The sequence below is a fragment of the Mesoplodon densirostris genome, chromosome 7 (genome assembly GCF_025265405.1).
Source record: "Mesoplodon densirostris isolate mMesDen1 chromosome 7, mMesDen1 primary haplotype, whole genome shotgun sequence".
Taxonomy (NCBI): domain Eukaryota; kingdom Metazoa; phylum Chordata; class Mammalia; order Artiodactyla; family Ziphiidae; genus Mesoplodon; species Mesoplodon densirostris.
The window spans coordinates 63,843,945-63,863,505 of NC_082667.1; the positions used below are offsets into that span (position 1 = coordinate 63,843,945).

Here is a 19,561-nt window from a genome sequence, read left to right on the forward strand (position 1 = left end):
AGGGTAGCCTTGGAGGGTGTCAAGGGCGACAGCACAGGACTTGAAGACAGAGTGTGACGCTGTTGATGGCGCTGGCCTGAGCACCTAGCACAGGCCTGGACAGACGCTGCACACAGCATTGGTGGGGGGGATTAGTCCCAATGCGTAAATGAGGAAGTTGGTGCTTAGAGAAGCTAAGTAGTCATCAAGAAAAAGGAGAAATTTGGCCTATTTACTTTGTATAAGAAAATGGGAAAGGAAAAACAAGGTTAGGTGCATTTTAGAAACACTTGTGTGAAAATGGTCAAGGCAAAGTCCGTGATACTTCATGTTTTTCTCATTGCTGGGTAGCTGAAGTATTAGATTTTCCTTTGGTATATAAATAGTCTGGGTTGAGGGAATCTAAGAGTGTGGTAAGAAGTAGGGCTGGTTTATTTATTACCCCAGATTTGGAGTTCTTAATGTGGTCAACAGCATCTCCTACCTGAACTGTGGCCTCTCTCCTTGGCTCTGCCTCTGGGAACTAACATTTGCAGGGCACTACTAAAAAGGAAAGAGAGTTTCGTTGTTTAGTGGTCAGGTTAAAGACAAATCTCGTAAATAGCCCTGGACAGGGTCCACGGAGAGTCCTAGTTTACAGCTATTATCCTGGCATAATTAAAGCTCCCTTTTCCCAAAGTGTCCCAGATTGGACCGTAAGTCACTGGATCATCCAGGCCACAGAAGGTGCAGGGAGTGGGGTCCTCACAAGCCATCTCTTCTAGAGGCCAAACGTGCCTGCACTCCTCTAGGCAGCTCTCTGGGCCTGGCTCCTGAGCTCACATAGCACTAGTCCTGGAACAAAGGAGGTACTCTCCTTGTGCTCTTATTCTGACCAGGAAAGGGGATATCCTGGCCATATCACCCACCTGATTTACCAAGCATGGTGCCAGGTGATGCAATTGTTTCCTGGGCCAACTATCTGCCCCCAGAGGTATGACTGTGCTCTGCCACGGTGCCTAAAAGTCACTGCAGACCTAGTGCCAGGGGACTCAGCCCAGATCAGTTCTGGAGAAATGAAGACCAGGAGGAAAAAGACAGCAGGCGTGACAACAAAAACCAGTCCCATGATTTTGGTCATCCTGGATTGTATATACAAATACAATTGTCATCCCTGAAGAATAACATAATTCTGAAAAATCCAAAAAGGACTGCCTCATCTGAAATTATTGAAAAGTACATTAAAATTTTTGAAATATAAATATATTCCTGCTATATAAACCCACCAAGAACCGGGCAGCAAGAGCTATCATGAGGTCTTAGTACTTCCAGCAGGAAGTATTTCCATAAGCCAATTTCCCCCGAAGATTAACATTCCAAAAAAGAGTTGGTTATGTGACACCTTACATACCAGCCTCATCAAAATACCTGAACATCATCCTTTTACTTTCACACCCCACTGCTCTAACACCACTCTTTCTGCCAAGAATGTCCTTTCTCTTCCTTGCACAGCTGGAGAAGTTCCTAGCATCCCTCAAGACCCACCTCCTCTGTGAAGTTTCTTGAAGTACTTTAGCAAAAATGATCTTTTTTGGTGCTCCTATAGATTTGGGTCCATATCTCAAATACAGCATAAAACCTTGTACAATAAAAGTAAAGTAGCTACCGCTTATTGAGTGGTTATCCTGTCTGAGATAGGATAGTGCTGTTTTATAGGCACTGATGATTTCATTTAATCCTCATAACTACCCTGTGAGACCTGGACTTTGACCCACCAGCTTTAGAATGAGAAAGCCAAGGTTCTTGGGGTTAAGGAGCTGGCCAGATTCTACAACTAGAATAGACAAGGGTGGAATTGTGACCGACATTTCTCTGCCTGCAGAATTCACGATCTTGAGCCCTTTTATAGTTCACAGTTCATTTTTAAAAATAAATTGGATAAGGTTCCCACATTCAACTGAGTTTTTTTAAAGGTAGGAATTGAGCCTTCTGTTCCCACTGCCTAGCTCTGAGCAGTGTCTGCTGAATGAATAAATGAGTGAATAAGCTAGAAGGAAACAAATACATACCTCTAATAAGGGAATCATATCCTAAGGCAAAAAAGAAACTCGAAACAGGGTCCCAGAACTCTTCTCATAAATCAGCCCCTCATTGTGAATGAAGAGAAACAACACAAAACATAATTTATCGAAACAGTAAAGAGCACCTACATGATTTTTTATCTTCAGCATTACATCTAGACTGTTTTCAGTACATTTTAAACTGTATTCTTTACAAGTGAATCAAATGTTCCACACAGAGATACAGGCAATATGCTTTCTATAGACTCAGTCTTCAGTGACTTTTCTCCGTAGTCATTAACTAACAGGAGATGCACAGCAGTAGCTGATACGTTATCTTAACATGATTCTGTACCTGTGACAGGAGTGTGTACACTTATGTGGTTTAATAGTGATTAAACTGTTTTCCTGGCCTCTTGCTCATGCCAGGCACAATGGAACTCTAAAAGCCAAGTCTACGTTTACATGATTTCTTAATTTTCGAGTCTTCTGCATTTCATGACTGGGAATATCCTCAGGAATGTGTCCTCTTTAAGCTCTTAGGTCTTACCTGTAAACTGAATTCACTCATCCTTACTAGACAGAATACATCTTACCTCAAGGAGACACATGACAGATGGCAGTCAGAGATGAGGCTTTTGGTCTGGTCACAATCCTCCCAGTCCTAACCTACCTCCCACTTTGCCCAGCTTTCTCAACAGACTCAGATATCCAAATAGGGAACAAATGGTCTCTTCCCGGCACTGCTACATTGGGTCCCTGCAGCCTCCCTGCTGGGCTGGTACTTGGTCTATAAGCTCAGTCCTCCTCGTTTCTGTTTCAATTGAATTTGTTGTAAGAACAAATTTCCCAGAGGGTACAACATTCAGAAACAGCATCTAAGCAAGGACTGCCTATAAGCACATGGGTTCTCTCCCCATCACCGGCTCCCTGGCCTCTGAGCACCTCACGGCAGGACCACCACCCTTCGGCAGGCTTTCCTGAAGCCTCAGACCTTGGCTCTGCAGGGCAAACACTAAAGTCTCTAACTCAAGTTTCCTCTGGCCACTGAAGACCAGAGGTACGAAGGTACTTATGCATTTGGCAGTTCTGTTAAGCAGAACAGGGATAAAGGAAGCTAGAGATCCAGGCAGTATTAGAGCAAAACCACCCCCCAACAAGCCTCTAGGTTCACTCTCAGGTCAGTGGGAGTCTTCTACTCTGGAGAAAAGTGGAGATCTGAGGCAGCCTGGGTGCCCCTAAAAAGGGCCTTGCTGTGAGAAAGGGGCTTCAGCTCAGACAGCCGAGTCTTACCCTGTTCTGGCCCCACCATCCCCACTAACAGGTTTTCTTCTTGAGCTCAGCGGACTCCGAACCTGCTCAAGGCCCACAGAATAAGGTATTTTGGACTCTGAAATCTTCACTCTTACAACCTTAAGTCCTCATCATGTATAATCTGATGTTCGTTCACAGGTAAACCATCTGTTACTCCTAACACGAAGAGTCAGACCTCTGCCCTGAGTGGTCCCATCTGTAATTACAATAGATGGAAAATTACTCAGTGGATCAACTCTCTGATGGAGGAAAGGCAGGAAGAGAAAGAGGGAAGCTGTCTTGTGTTCATACTGATTACTGTGATGTTTTACAGGTGACAGGTGTGTAAGCACCAGGAAGGACACATGATATCCATGGCAGTGGCCTGACTGGCTATGATATTTAAACACAGAGAATGAAATACAGGGCACAGGGCCAAGGATGAAATCAGAGAGGAGAGAAAGGTCACCCTGGGACTAGAGTAATGGGCACCTCACCAAACTGTCTGTCTGTACTCTAAACGGTGGGGGTCCCGCTTCCTCAGCATGCCCCCTGGATCTGCTTTATCAGCACTGACGCCTGGCCCTTCATCTCTCAAGTCGCGGGGCCACATTTCTTCGGTGGTCTCCTCTTGCTCACGGTAACTGTCTGCACCAAATCCGGCATTCTCTGCCAAGACAGCAGGATCCTCTTCTTCATGAAAACAGCAGGAACATGTTTCTACCTCTGGGTCACGTGAGGTAACAGAATTATCTTCCTGAGCTCTGGGGTCAGTAGGCATTTCCCACCCCAAATGGCCTGATCCTTCTTCTATCACTCCCACTCTTTCAGCTATTTCCTCGGCAGAGGGCTCTTTTGGGTCAGGGTAATCCACCAGGATTGTTTCTTGCCTACGCTTGATGCAATCTGAAAGGTCATAAATTGGATAGGTCTCTTCAGGGTAACCTAGAGAAAAAAGCAGTACAAAGTCTTAGAAAGAATGTCTCTTCCAAATAAAGTGTCAGGCTCAGAAAGGCTTCTCAAGCAGCAGCCATCCTATCCCAACAAATCCATTCAAGAAATCTCTAAGATGATTCTAACGGTTCTCAAGTTTCACTTGAGCAAATTCTTGGTGATCTGGGTGACTGTCACCCAGCTCTTTGAAATACAAATCAATTCAGTTGAAAATCCCTTCTTAAGTGCAGGGTGCTTGGGGCAGAGTGTAAGTCTCACTCCTCAAGCTTCTGCAGTAGTGATGAAGATTAAACAAACAACATGAGCCTCAGTTTTAAAAAAAATGTACCAAACACCAGATGGAGAGAGCATAGCTCAAGGCTAATGTTTATAATTTCTATTTGTAACCATTTCCAAATCTTCCCGGGGTGGGGAGGGAGGAGGGAGGAGGAAAGGAATGCTGAGCTCTTTGAAAAATACACGACAAAGCCTTCTACTAATCAAAACAATTGAAATGGCTTGCAAGTGTCAGAAAGAGAGAGCATTTTAGCAATACATGCCCAAGATCCCGAAGGACAAGGACTGCATTTTCAGAAGACAGAATTTCCACTGTTGGCTTCTTCCTCTTCACAAAAGGGAACAAAAAACAACAAACTGGTAAACAAAATGAATCCCAGCAATGATAATGAGAAAAGAGAAAATGTTGCCAAATTGAAGAACAAAATGAAATACATCTGTGTCAGCCAAGCCGAGCCTGAGCAGCAGATGGGCCGTGCTGGAGCTCATATGCCAGTGCTGGCAACAGCAGCCATGCTCACCGCACAATGTGAAAGCTGGAGAATTTGAAATCCATTTGCACATTATGATAATTGGCAAATTGAACCCTAACATAAACCATTTTTTTGCCTACAAATTCTGAAAAGCAGGGGTCTTTTTTGGTGCCATGTATAGTGTGGAGAGACATTTTTACAACATTTATAATTAGGGGAAAAAAACAGTCACACAGACTCATTTGTAGAAAATTTGAAAAACACAGACAAGTTTTAAAAAGAAAACACAAATCACCTAGAATCCCACCACTGATAACAATGTGTTGTGTTACCTCTGGCCTTTTTAATCACATATAAACATATATCTTTCTCTTTTTTAACAAAGAGGGATCATACTGTATATAAAATGTTGTACCCAGATTTTTTTCATTCAACATTGTATCATGAGCCCTTCTCCATGTTACTAGGCATTTTAAAGTTGGCTGCAAAGTATCCCATCATACAGCTACGTAACTGACGTGATTTACCACGCCTCTTCTATAAGACATTTAGATTCTTTCCAATTTTCCATTATAAGTTTCATACTAGTTAAGATCTGTGAATATAAATCTATGTCCACTTCCCTATTTCTTTTAAGATAGACTTTTAGAAATATGAAAATGGCCAAAGGGAATGGACATTTTAAAAGCCTTTTTTACACTCTGCCAAATTACTTTCCAGAAAAATGGTATAAATTTTTAGTCCTACCAGTGATGTAAAAAACTGTCCATCTTATCACATCCTCACCAGCACTAACAGTAGTATGTCAAGAATCTTGCCAATGCAGTCTTAGTTCCCAAGCTTATAGGTAAACTGGAGCCTCGCTACCCAAGGCCCTCACAGTCTCCTTGTTCAAGGGCAGAGGCTGGGGAAGTCCATTTGCTAGTTAGCTCCTAGCCACTGCATGCCTAAGAGAAGTCCATTCTCTGGCATGTTCCTGCCTTGTCCCCACCAGGAACAAAGCTTGCCATTGGAATTCCATGACTATCTGCTTTGGTTTACGAGGGGGAAGCCTGCTGAGGAGAATCAAATAGTGACTCACATAACTACTTAGGTAGCCCATATCAGCCAAGGCACTGGTTACCCAAAACTTCATTAGAAACATGAGCAAGCAACAAAAACTCACTGGTCCTACGAGGAAATCAGCAGCTCACAACAGGAACAAAACTAAGCAAACTATGTAAATAGCCCCTGAAAAAAGTCAATGCAGGAAACGAGTTAATGTCAATCAGCTTATAATTGATGTTCCCAGTAATATTCAACAGGTTATTGAACATATAAAACCAACCAGGCTTCAATATAAAAAAGGGAGCAAACACAATGTAAGAGAGAGCTGTTAGCAACTCATCATTACAAAAACAATTTAAACTTAATAGAGGAAGAAAAGAGTAGGTTGAAATAAACATGACTGAGAACCAAATTAATATATTAGAAGTTCAAGGTGAGGAATTCTCCCAGGACAAAGATAAATATGGCAAAGAAATGGAAATCATGAGAAAAAAGATAAGCTGCACAGAAGACCCATCCAAGATCCAATCTCAGAATTACTAGAATTCTACAATGAGAGGGCAGAGTAGGTTAAATGGAAGCAATAATCAAAATTATAAGAAAATATTCTTTAGTTGAAAAAATAACTGAAGTCTTCAGATGGATAAATGCTAGGTAAAAATACCTTGAAAAATCCATACGGAGACATATGCTGATGAACCTGTACAAATTCAAATTTTGGGGGGGGGAGAGATGGGGGAGGGACTTAAGGAAGTATTCTGACAGATACAAAAATTAATCAAAAATTTAAATTCAAGAAAGAAGATACTGTATACAAGAAAGCGGTAAAAAATGAAATCAATAAAAATTATCAATGTAAAATAATCATTGATAATGTGGTTAGAAATTTAATGCCATTGTTAAGAAATACTTAAAAGAGAAAAGGCTAATACCTGTAAAAGCTAACATCACTTGTAGCTAAAATTCTAAATAATTTCAACAAAACCTAAGCAGTAGGTAGAAAATAAATATGATGAAAACTTTACCTTATTTGGGAACAAGGTTATATAATGAAGATTTGCAATTTGGAAGAAAAAAAGGAATTCCAATTTTCATTTCATTGATTACTAGTGAGAATGGAATAATTTTTCTTCTGTTTTGTAGCCAGTTGCACTGTTTTCTTTTGTGCACTGCATATCTAGGCGGATATCAGTGTTTTCTAAATTAGTTGTAGAACTTTTTATACATATATATATATATTTTTTTGCAGTACGCGGGCCTCTCACTGCTGTGGCCTCTCCCGTTGCGGAGCACAGGCTCAGGACGCGCAGGCTCAGCGGCCATGGCTCACGGGGCCAGCCGCTCCGCGGCATGTGGGATCTTCCCGGACCGGGGCACGAACTCGTGTCCCCTGCATCGGCAGGCGGACTCTCAACCACTGCGCCACCAGGGAAGCCCGAACTTTTTATATATTAAAGATATCAGCTTCTTTGCTGATATCAGTCATATTTGTTACAAATCTTTTTCCAGTTTAGTGCTGGCTTTGAAAACTTTTTTACATTCTCTGATCTACAGAAAAGTTTTATGTACACTATGTAAAACACTATCCTTTCCCTTATAATTTCTTGCATTGCTTTTCTAAACTAATTTTTTATTTTGTGTTAATCGTAGATTCACATCTGGTTATAAGAAATAATACAGAAATCCCATGTACCCTTTACCTAGTTTCCTCTAATGGTAACACCTTGCAAAACTATATGCTACAATATCACAACAAGGATATTAATACTGATACAGTCAATATACAGAGGTTTTCTATCACCACAAGGATCCCTTATGTCGCCCTTTTCTGGCCACACCCATTCCCTCCTGCCCCCACTCCCTCCTTAACCTCTGGCAACTACTAGTTTGTTCTCCATTTCTATAATTTTGCCATTTCAAGAATGTTATATAAATAGAAACACATTATATAACCTTTTGGAATTAGCTTTTTTTCATTCAGCATAATCATCTGGAAATTCATGCAAGTTGCTGCATGTATCAACAGTCCATTCCTTTTTACTGCTGAGTAGTACTTCACAGTATATACGTACCAACACAGTGTTTAACCATTCACCTACTGAAGGACGTCTGGGTTGTTTCCAGTTTGGGGCTATGACAAATAAAGCTGCTAAAAATATTTATGTACTCCATTTCCCTGAGATAAATGTCCAGAAGTACAACTGCAAGGCTGTGTAGTAGCTACATGTTTAGTTTTTTTTTTTTTTTGCGGTATGCGGGCCTCTCACTGCTGTGGCCTCTCCCGTTGCGGAGCACAGGCTCCGGACGCGCAGGCTCAGCGGCCATGGCCCACGGGCCCAGCCGCTCCGCGGCACATGGGATCCTCCCAGACCGGGGCACGAACCCGCATCCCCTGCATCGGCAGGCGGACTCTCAACCACTTGCGCCACCAGGGAGGCCCCATATTTAGTTTTTTAAGAAACTGCCAAACTTTCTTCCAGTGTGGGTATATTTTGCATCCCCACCAGCAACATAAGAGTGAATCCAACTTCTTGATCTAAAGATTCAATATAATGCCAATTAAAATCCCATCAGGCTTTTTTTTGGTAGAAAGTGACACACTGATTCTAAATTTATATGAAAATGTGAAGTGCCTAGAATTACCAAAATAATTTTGAAAAAAAAAACATAGTTGAAGAGCTTGGGCTACCTGACTTCAAGACAATATAAAGACACAGTGATAAAGACATTATGGCACTGGTGTTAAGTATAGACACATAGATCAGTGAAACAGAATAGTAAGTCCAGGGGCTTCCCTGGTGGCACAGTGGTTAAAAATACGCTTGCCAATGCAGGGGACATGGATTTGAGCCCTGGTCCGGGAAGATCCCACATGCTGCGGAGCAACAAAGCCTGTGTGCCACAACTGCTGAGCCTGCGCTCTAGAGCCCATGAGCCACGACTACTGAGCCCGTGTGCCACAACTACTTAGGCCCGCGCACCTAGAGCCCGTGCTCCGCAACAGGGGAAGCCACCGCAATGAGAAGCCCTCGCACCGCAATGAAGAGTGGCTCCTGCTCGCCGCAACTAGAGAAAGCCCACGCGCAGCAACGAAGACCCAACACAGCCAAAAATAAATAAATAAACAAATAATTAATTAAACTTATATATATATATATATATATATATATACAAAAAAAAAGAATAGTAAGTCCAGAATATACCCACACATACATGGTCAAATGATTTTCCATTTTCCAAAAGGGGAAGGGTTGGTTGATTTCCAACCAACACACCAAGGTAATTAGATGTAACCAAATAAACTGGAACAATAGGATATCAATATGGAAAAATATTAACCTCAGTCCTGATACCTCACACCATATATAAATAACTAAAAATAGATCACAGGCCTAAATGTAAGAGCTAAAACCATACAATTTCTAGAAGAAAACCGAGGAGTTAGGCCAACTTTGAGTTAGGCAAAGATTTCTTAAACGCACACAAAGAAAGTCATTAAAGAGAAAATGATAAACTGGGCTTCAAAATGAAAAAAACTTCTGTTCTTTGAAAAGATGTCACTAAGAAAATAAAAAGGCAAGCCACAGATTAGGAGAAAATATTTGCAAAATTCATAACTGACAACTTATATCCAGACTATAGAAGGAACCCTTGCAACTAGAACACAACCAACTCAATAAAGAAAGTGGCAAACAATGTGAACAAACACTTCACCAAAGATATACAGATGGCAAATAAGTGTGTGAAAAAATGTTCAACATCATTAGTCATTGGGGAAATGCATACTAAAGTCACAAGCTAGATACCATTATACACTCACTTGAATAGCTAAAATTAAAAAGACTGACGATACCAAGTGTTACCAAGGATGTGGAGGACTGCAATTCTCATACATTTCAAGCGGGAAGGCAAAATGGCAGAGCCACTTTGAAAAGCAGATTGACAGTTTCTAACAAAGTTGAACATACATGTATAAAACGCCAAAACCTCATTCCTAGATATATACACAAATATATGTTCCAACAAAAACACGTATGCAAAAGTTCATAGTAGATTGCTTCATAATAGATCAAAGCTGGCACCCAAATGTTCCTGAACTGGTGAATGGAGAAACAAACTATATCCAGACAACAGAACACTACTCAGCAATTAGAAGAGAGCGAGAACTACTAATACACTCAACACATGAAGCTCAAAAGCATTATACTAAATCAACAAAGCCAGAAACAAAAGAGCATGTGCAGTACGATCCATTTATATAGAAAAGGTAAAACTCTAGAGACAGAAAGCAGTTCAGCTGTTGCCAGAGCGGGAGGGGATTAGCAGCAAAGTGGGTGGGGAACTTTCTGAGATGATGGAAATATCATGACTAAATCATCGCTATAGTATGATTATGTAACTCTACACATTTGTCAAAACTTATCCAACTACACACTTAAAATTGGTGAACTGTATTGTATCTACATTATACCTCAGTAATAAAGCTGACTTTTTTTTTTTTTTAATTTAATTTAATTTAATTTAATTTTTATTTTTTTTGCGGTATGCGGGCCTCTCACTGTTGTGGCCTCTCCCGTTGCGGAGCACAGGCTCCGGATGCGCAGGCCCAGCGGCCATGGCTCACGGGCCCAGCCGCTCCGCGGCATATGGGATCCTCCCAGACCGGGGCACGAACCCGTATCCCCTGCATCGGCAGGCGGACTCTTAACCACTGCGCCACCAGGGAGGCCCTAAAGCTGACTTTTAAAATTTTTGTAAGATCTCTTTACTGGGCTGATGGTTAACAAAGAGATAAGAAGACACTGTTTACCTTCCCAGTCCTCCATGTAAGGGGCCTCCTCAGCTTCTTTCTCTGGAGTGGGTCTGTCAATGAATTTTCCTTCTTTCATGACCCTGGTGATTTCTCGGAGCTGATGCAGCAATCGTTTTTCTTGGTCAGAAGTCACGGCCTGTGCTCTGCTTAGAAACAGCAGACAATCCGGCCAGTTAGTGGTAAATACTCCTAGGCAAGGAACATAAACATCACTGTGATCTGTCTGGACTCCAGGAAGTTCAACAGCAACAGATAAATACTCTGGGAACTGATCCTGGAACTGCATAGCTGGGAACTAGAGATGTCAGTTCAATGTTCTGATTTTATAAATGGGAAAACTAAGGCCCAGAATAGATCAAGTGATTGTCCAAGGTCCCAGAATGATTTAATGTCAATACTGGGACAAGACCCCAGATGTCTGAGCCTTCAGTTCAGTGTTCTTTCAGTACACCTCACTGTCCTGATTCTCTAATCTCAAGCAATTTCACCATTATTTATATTATTCCATTTACAAACAAGCCACTTTTCTCTGAAGTAATGTCATCAAAAGAAAATGTGCTGGACCATTTGCCTCAACTAGGGAAAAATATGCTACTAGGCCAACCCTGGAATTACCAGGCTGAATCTGTTTGTGCAGAAATAAAGATATATCCTAAAATTTCAGAGCTGGATCATTCTGACAAATCACCTAAACCAGAGAAATTGGGGAAACTGAGGCCCATGGAGGGGAAACTATACATTATCACACTGTTAGTTAATGTCAGCTCTAAAACTAAAGTCTCCTGACTTCTGACAGCATTCTGGTGCAATTCTTTTTTTTTTTTCTTTTTTGGCGGTACGTGGACCTCTCACTGTTGTGGCCTCTCCCGTTGCAGAGAACAGGCTCCGGACACGCAGGCTCAGCGGCCATGGCTCATGGGCCCAGCCGCTCCACAGCATGTGGGATCTTCCCGGACTGGGGCACGAACCCATGTCCCCTGCATCGGCAGGCAGACTCTCAACCACTGCGCCACCAGGGAAGCCCCTGGTGCAATTCTTGAAGCATAGTGCTCAAGCTGCACAGTTCAGAAAACCTGGGTGTGACCCCTAACTTAGCTGTGTGGCTCTGGGGAAATGTCTACACAAGTAAGATGAGGCTCAAGGATAATGGTGTGACTCTATGAGAGGGAAGCGCTGCATCGAACTGGCAGGCAAGCAAGGCCCTACTCAGAGACTGAGAACTGTCTGCTTTGGGACCAGTTTTATCTAGTGGCAGGATTTAACAGAGGCTACTTATGCTCCTCTTAAAAACCCAAAGCACCCGAAGTCAGTATAACACTCACGAAGAAGAAATGATATACTCTGTACCAGCCTCACGGAGGTGCCATCAATCTTTCTAATAGTCCAGCCCCGAGCCTACGTTTCTTTTTACATTTAACCTACATTACGTTACCCTTAATGACTAATAGGGAAGAAGAAAAAACTGCTTCTCCCGCCAACATTAAGATGGCAACTGAGGAAAATGGAGATGCAACATTTCTACAGACCTCAGTGGGAGGAAAACAAAAGCCCCATGAGCTCCACTTTTTCTACAATAAATGGCCTCAAAGCCATGAACTGAAGAAGCCTGTCTGTTCTACATGCAGCTGAACAGCTGCTTTACTCTTTCCCATCAGTACAGGAGTGCTGACTCACCCTAACTACTCATGTATTCTACAATCCCTAATTCTTACTGTTACAACAACTCACTGTGTGGGAGGCTTCTGGGGCAGCTAGGTCACCCCTAGCTAAAAGAGCCTATGTGATTATCACAACATGCTGCACACGTTACTTCTCTGGACTGTACTCAGTACATTCTGATTTTTACTGAAGGAAACGGTCTTAACTTTGTTTCCTAACTCATGGAAAATCGGAACCTTTAAATAAAAGGGGGATGGGTAGGCTAAGAGAAGCAGAAACAGACAAGAGAAGCTTTCTTAGAAAATTCCAAACTAAAGTGTCCTCAGGTGTACTCAGTGTCCATATCATACATTAGGCAATTAATCGTGGTCCACCTTACATCTTCTGAATTTATTGCAATGAAGACTTTCATGGATTTCTCATTGTTTCAACTTGGTTTGATACTCCTGGAGGGCAGTGGTTAAGTTCACAACAGGCACAGTGTACAGGTACAGTGCCATGAACATTTTAAGCGCTCAATAAATGTGTTAGTTTGATTGGTCCCCATTTCTTCTACCTCCCTGAAATCTGGCTTCCACTCCATCATTTTACCAAAAACTTGTGAAAATCAATGATCAGTGACCACTTTACTTTTTTTTTTTTTTTTTTTTTTTTTTGCTGTGCAGCATGTGGGATCTTAGTTCCCCGACCAGGGATCGAACCCATACCCCCTGCAGTGGAAGCACAGAGTCGTAACCATTGGACTGCCCCGGGAATTCCCCCAATGACCACTTTAAAGTCCAAGTCTTTTTTCTCACATTTCATTCTTCTTGACTTTTCTGTACTAGGGACCATCCTCTCCTTGAAATGTCCTCCTCCCTTGGCATTTGTATTCCTCCCACTTATTTAACCATTCCTTGTATCTTTGATCCTGGCTCACTTTCCTACTCCCACATCCTAAAACATGGTTTTCCTGAAGGCTCAATCCTAGGACTCTTGTTTCTCCACTCCTACAGGCATGCCCTCAGGAAGCTGACCCAATTACACAGATTAAACCATCACCTCTACACAGACGATGCCCAATCTCTACCTCTAATCTTGACTTTTCACACAAAGGCCAGTCTCATAACTCCAGTTACCTCCTGGGCATTTCTACTTGGAGGCCTTGTCACTATAATAAAGTTAAACTTAAATTCACGCTTCAAAACCACGTCCTAGGGCCTCCCTGGTGGCGCAAGTGGTTGAGAGTCCGCCTGCTGATGCAGGGGATACGGGTTCGTGCCCCGGTCTGGGAGGATCCCATATGCCGCGGAGCGGCTGGGCCCGTGAGCCATGGCCGCTGAGCCTGCGCGTCCGGAGCCTGCGCGTCCGGAGCCTGTGCTCCGCAACGGGGGAGGCCACAACAGTGAGAGGCCCGCATACCGCAAAAAAAAAAAAAAAAAAAAAAAAAAAAAACACGTCCTAGTTGGCCCAGGATCATGAGCAGCTGCATGAACAGGTAAGCTAGGTGAGGTTGGCTATGGCCGATTCCAAGATGTTAGAAAAATAAAATGTCAAGTTGGGAGATAACTCAGACTTTTGAATGCTATTGCTGTAAATCCAGAGGAATCATCAAGTTCTGACTCCAAGAGTTAAACACAGAGAGAAGAATGAAACAGTTTCTTCCAACACCATTCATGATGAGAACGGAAACCAGACCAGCAAAAGAATGCTGGCGACTGCCACACAGTAATTATATGCCTCGAGGATTTGGTGATCTCATCTTTCCCGCATGGCCCTTACCTCTTACTCCCAGCCAAGTGACTTCCGAACTTGTGTCCTCTGTTCTGACCTCAATACCCAAATTTCCTATTGTTGTTGTCTATCATACATGGATGTTCTGATGGCACTTCAACCATACTCAGAGCTGAACTTATGATCCCTATTCCAAAGCCTTATCTTCATTCTTCTGTGTTTTTATTTTGGTTGATGCCATAATCTTCCTCCCAGTTTGGGCTGTAAGTCTCCAAATCATCCATCTCTTCTCCTTCATTTCTCTTATCTAGTTAGTTTTCCTTTGGAAAACCAATCCCTCTTCTGCTCACAGTGCAGAGGTTGAAGCCATCCACCCCCTCACTTCTCCTTCTAGAGTGGCCAGGTGGCCCATGGCCTATCATCACACTCCATCCCCTTGGCTGCAGTGATTGATTCAGTGATATATACAGTTGGGCCAACTATATCTTCTCCTAAAACTGGATCTTGAACACAGTGAAACCTGAACTGAAAATTTTTCATGTTAATTCATCCCGGCAGCAGTCCTTGAAGAGACTATTTGCTCCTGCTCCTAAATCCCTACAGCTGCTCTGGTTCCCACTCTTCCTGAAACTTAGATCTTCAGCTATTCTTTTGATACTGTAAGATACCCCATACTCTTCCAATAAATTCGGCCGCACCCCCCAAAAAACAAATTTTTGCTACCCAGAGTTGTCTGCTTGCAACCAAGGAATCCTGATACAGCTTGTGATACTTTTTCCCTCCTTGAAGTCCCCTTAATTTGCCCCCCACCTCTTTTCTACTCTCACTGGCCTATTTATCACTTTTGCTAGAACTTTTTCAATATCCTAGCACATAGCCACCCTAAACATGAGTTATTTTTCTAAAGCATGGCAGATTATGCCATTTCTTTTCAAAAGCCTTCAGAGGCACTCCACCAGTAAAGACAATAAATTCCAACTTCTCGATGAAAATTCCCTGTCCTCAATAAGGTTACAGGGCATTAGGGAAGACAGAAAAGTTAACAGAAGATAAGGAAGTAATACAATGCTTACATTATCCAGCAAACAGAGGTGGCCAAGGGAGGATATGGGAGGAACACCCAACCAAGTTGTGGGTTCAGGGAAAGACTCTCAGAGGAAATGATGTCTAAGTTGAGACCTCTAAGACAAGCAAGACTTAAAACAAGGGTGTGTGGGGAGGCGGTCGGGGGCAACATCCAAGCAAAGGCCTTCCAGTTCAGGGCCTTCCAGTCTGCCCCCAGTTTACTTTTCTAGTTTTTTCTCCCATTAGTTACCTCCCTAACCATTTACCACAGCCCTGGTGTACCCTACTCCCGTTATTTCGAACTACTTGCTATTCCAAAAAACATGCCTGACCTCTCACCTTGTTTGCTGCTTGTGCCACCCTCTCCCTCTGGAACATTTTTCCCCCAACTCTGCCAGAGGGAATCCTTCCATCCTGTAAGGCTTATTTAAATTCTCTCTTTTTCTTGAGACCTTCTGTGGTAGGCAGAATAATGTCTCCTCACCACCCCCCAAATATGTCCACATCCTAGTCCCTGGAACCTATAATGATGTTACCTTATACATAAGGGGACTTCAGGTTGCAAATGGAATAAAGGTTGCAAATCAGCTGGCCTTAAAACAGATTATCCTGGATTATCTGGGAGGACACAATGTATTTACGAGGGTCCTTAAAAGTAGAAGGGGGAGGCAGAAGAGGCCAAAGTAATAATGTAACGTACGAAAGTCTCAACCCACTGTTGCTGGCTTTGAAAGTGGAGGAAAGGGTCCATGAGCCAAGGAATGTGGGCAGCTTCTAAAATCTGAAAAAGGCAAGGAAACAGATTTTACCCCAGAGCCTCCAGAAGGGAATGCAGTCTGGCAAACACCTTGATTTTAGCCCAGTGTAGGCCTTCTAACATACAGACCTATAAGATAACAACGTGTATTGTTTTAAGACATTAAGTTCGGGATAATTTGTTATAGCAGCCACAGAAAACTAATACATGTTCCCAGAGCACACTTTTTCTCTCTGAGATGCAGTTCCTTAAAGAGAAAATAATTGCTACTGACAACCATAGAGGGCAGTGCAGAACGAATCAAAATAGGTACCAAAGATATTCTTATTATTGCTGAAAATGCCTGCTTTAAACTACTTTCTTTACATCTATCTCATTCATTCTTTCAACATGCATAGACACTGTCGATGTGCCAGCTCTAGGAATGCAAGTTTCAACAATGAAAATTCCCTGTCCTCAATAAGGTTACAGGGCATTAGGGAAGACAGAAAAGTTAACAGAAGATAAGGAAGTAATACGATGCTTACATTATCCAGCAAACAGAGGTGGCCAAGGGAGGATATGGGAGGAACACCCAACCAAGTTGTGGGTTCAGGGAAAGACTTTCAGAGGAAATGATGTCTAAGTTGAGACCTCGAAGACAAGAAAGAGTTAAAACAAGGGTGCGTGGGGAGGCGGTCGGGGACAACATCCAAGCAAAGGAAAAAAGTATATGCAAAATCCTAGAAGCGAAAGTGCCCAGGTACTTCAGAGGAACAGCAAGCAGTCAGTGTAGCTGGACCACAGACACACAGAGAGAGAGAGTAACGGAGGAAGATAAAGCAATTGAGGTATGCAGAGTCATGTCACCTAGGACCACGTAAGTCATGTTAAAGATTCTACTCTTTATCAAGAGCAACAGGGACCTACTGAAGGGTTGAAACAGAAGACGTAATCCACTGGTGTGGAAAGCAGAAAGTGAATTGAAAGGAGGCAAATTAGAGGAAAAGAAACCACATGAGATAGTTCTGACCTATGTCAAAAATAAAGGCCTTCTCTACTCACTCACTCACTCATTCTTCCATTTCAATTGATACTTTTCTAAAGCCTCCTACTGGCTTGTGCTAGGCTCTGGGAATAAGGATAATCCCTGCCCTAGCAGAGTTTAGAGTGTTTTACAGGGAGACAGACTTATTAATTAGGAAGAAATGACAAGACATGGTGATTAATGAGATATGGGAAGTGAAGGAAAAGGTGAATCAAAGATGACATCTAATTTCTGCTTTGGGCAACTAAGTAGATGGAGGAGCCATTTGCTGAGATGGGGAACATTAAAGGTAGAATCGGGGGCCTCCCTGGTGGCGCAAGTGGTTGAGAGTCCACCTGCCGATGCAGGGGATGCGGGTTTGTGCCCCGGTCTGGGAGGATCCCATATGCCGCGGAGCGGCTGGGCCCGTGAGCCATGGCTGCTGGGCCTGCGCGTCCGGAGCCTGTGCTCCGCAACGGGAGAGGCCACAGCAGTGAGAGGCCCACATACCGCAAAAAGAAAAAAAAAAAAAAAAGTAGAATCGGTTCATCTGAGGGTAGATGATGAGTTCCATTTTGGGTGTTCATTCACTCAGGGGACATTTACTGTTTGATGAGGATAAGAGTAGCTATCTATGAGACATGTCCAGTAGGACCCTGAATATAGAGGTCAGCAAATGAAGAGAAGGATCTCAACAGGGAATGGCCATGATCTACTCTTCTATCATGGTAATAAGTACAGATGCGTGCATCAAAAGTGAATATCTACTCTTTTTCAATGGTATTTACTTAGTACCTACTATGTGAACACAGTGAACAAAAGAGACTAAGCCTGTCCTCAGACTTTACACCCCCACAACGCCTGCCAGAAATCTGTGGTCCCACGCACGTGCTCAACATGCCTGCCAAGGTGTTTGCTGCCAGAGGCTGCACCCTCATTTCCCCTCTTGGGCCATTCCATGCTTCTAGGTAAATAATTACAGTGGGACATGCTGCTCCAGGAAGGAAATTTCACTGATCACAAGGACAAAAATGAGGACACCTTGATTCTGATTCCTAGATCCTTTCCTTAGTCTTTGTGTCCTTGGGCTAGAGAGTCTGCTTAATATCAGACATAACATGGCACAATACCAACCTTCCAGGAGGCTTAATTATTTAAAAATGTGTGCAGACTTATATCGCTCACAGGTGAAAGCTGTCTGAAAAGTTTTGTTAGATAGTATTAAAAACCTTTCCCATATTTTGATTCTTACATAAGCATTAAGATGAAGTATCAGAAAGAGCATATTTTGGGAATTTTAAGCAAAATCTTACAGTTATGGAGCGATATTATATAAAAGGACTTAGAAGGCTGCAAATGAACACATCTTCTTTGTCTTAAATCCTCTCCTTGACCTCCAGAAGCCTGGCAATGTGATAAAATCTTATCTGACAGAAAAAATACTGGGGTATTTTGAGCTCTTCTAATAATCCGAGAAGCACAGACTTGTAAAAGAACAAATGCCACGGAAACTAAGGTTGAAGGCTTTAAGTATAAAAAGGAAAAGAATGTAAAACATGCAGCTACCTAGCCCTTGCAGGTTTGAAGGTGGAAGTCCCATAGGGCCTACCTGTAAGGATACAAGGTTTTAGATTAAGGAGTTTCAGAGGGAAGGTCACCTCCTTATAGACTGGAAAATGGGACATCTGGGAAAGAGAGACCAAGCTATGCTCTCTTTTTTTTTTTTTTTTTTTTTTTTGCGGTACGCGGGCCTCTCACTGTTGTGGCCTCTCCCGTTGCGGAGCACAGGCTCCGGACGCGCAGGCCCAGCGGCCATGGCTCACGGGCCCAGCCACTCCGCGGCATATGGGATCCTCCCAGACTGGGGCACGAACCCGTGTCCCCTGCATCGGCAGGCGGACTCTCAACCACTGCGCCACCAGGGAGGCCCCAAGCTATGCTCTCTTGAGTGGAAGGAGAGCTGCTCCCTGGCTCCTGAGAGGTACACAATCACTGCCATGTGGCAGTGGCCTCGGCATGCTCTCTAAGAGCCCCCACTCCAGCAGCTTACTAGGAATGTATAACCTGAGCTAGGACCCGCTGTCCCAGAAACACTGAGACGGCGCCGCTCCAGGGGCGGTGGCGGTGGTGACACACAGCCCCTCTGCCTTCGCACATAAAACGTGGAGCGGCAACCCTATAGCTGGCACAGGAGGACAGACAGTAGGTAGGGGCCACAGTACTGCACCCCTGGCTTCGGCCGCAGACAAATGGTATGCGTGGTGGGGTTATCTGGTTTGAGCTAAGGGAGTCTGAAGAGCAGTGAAGGACAGTGAGAAGATATCTTCACATGGTTTCTGAGCCCAAAGCCCAGGGTTGGATCTCCCAGGTGGGAGGCCCTGCCCACAGATACTCACCTATAGTTTTCCTGACACTTAGGTGTGGCCTAGGGCTTCAAACAGACCAGGGCCAGGGTACAGATATTTTCTGAGGCACAAGGGTCTATAG

General features: G+C 43.2%; 1 protein-coding gene across 1 annotated transcript in view; it reads right to left on the reverse strand.

Moving 5' to 3' along the window:
* Positions 1–3,804: 3,804 nt before the first annotated feature.
* RIC3 (RIC3 acetylcholine receptor chaperone) overlaps positions 3,805–19,561 on the reverse strand; it is a 50,593-nt gene continuing 34,836 nt past the window's right edge. Inside the window, exons 5-6 of the mRNA XM_060104683.1 lie at positions 10,872–11,020; positions 3,805–4,256 (exon numbers count right to left, since the gene is read on the reverse strand). Of these exons, the coding sequence (XP_059960666.1) occupies positions 3,805–4,256; positions 10,872–11,020 (601 nt within the window). The remainder of the gene's footprint in view (positions 4,257–10,871; positions 11,021–19,561) is intronic.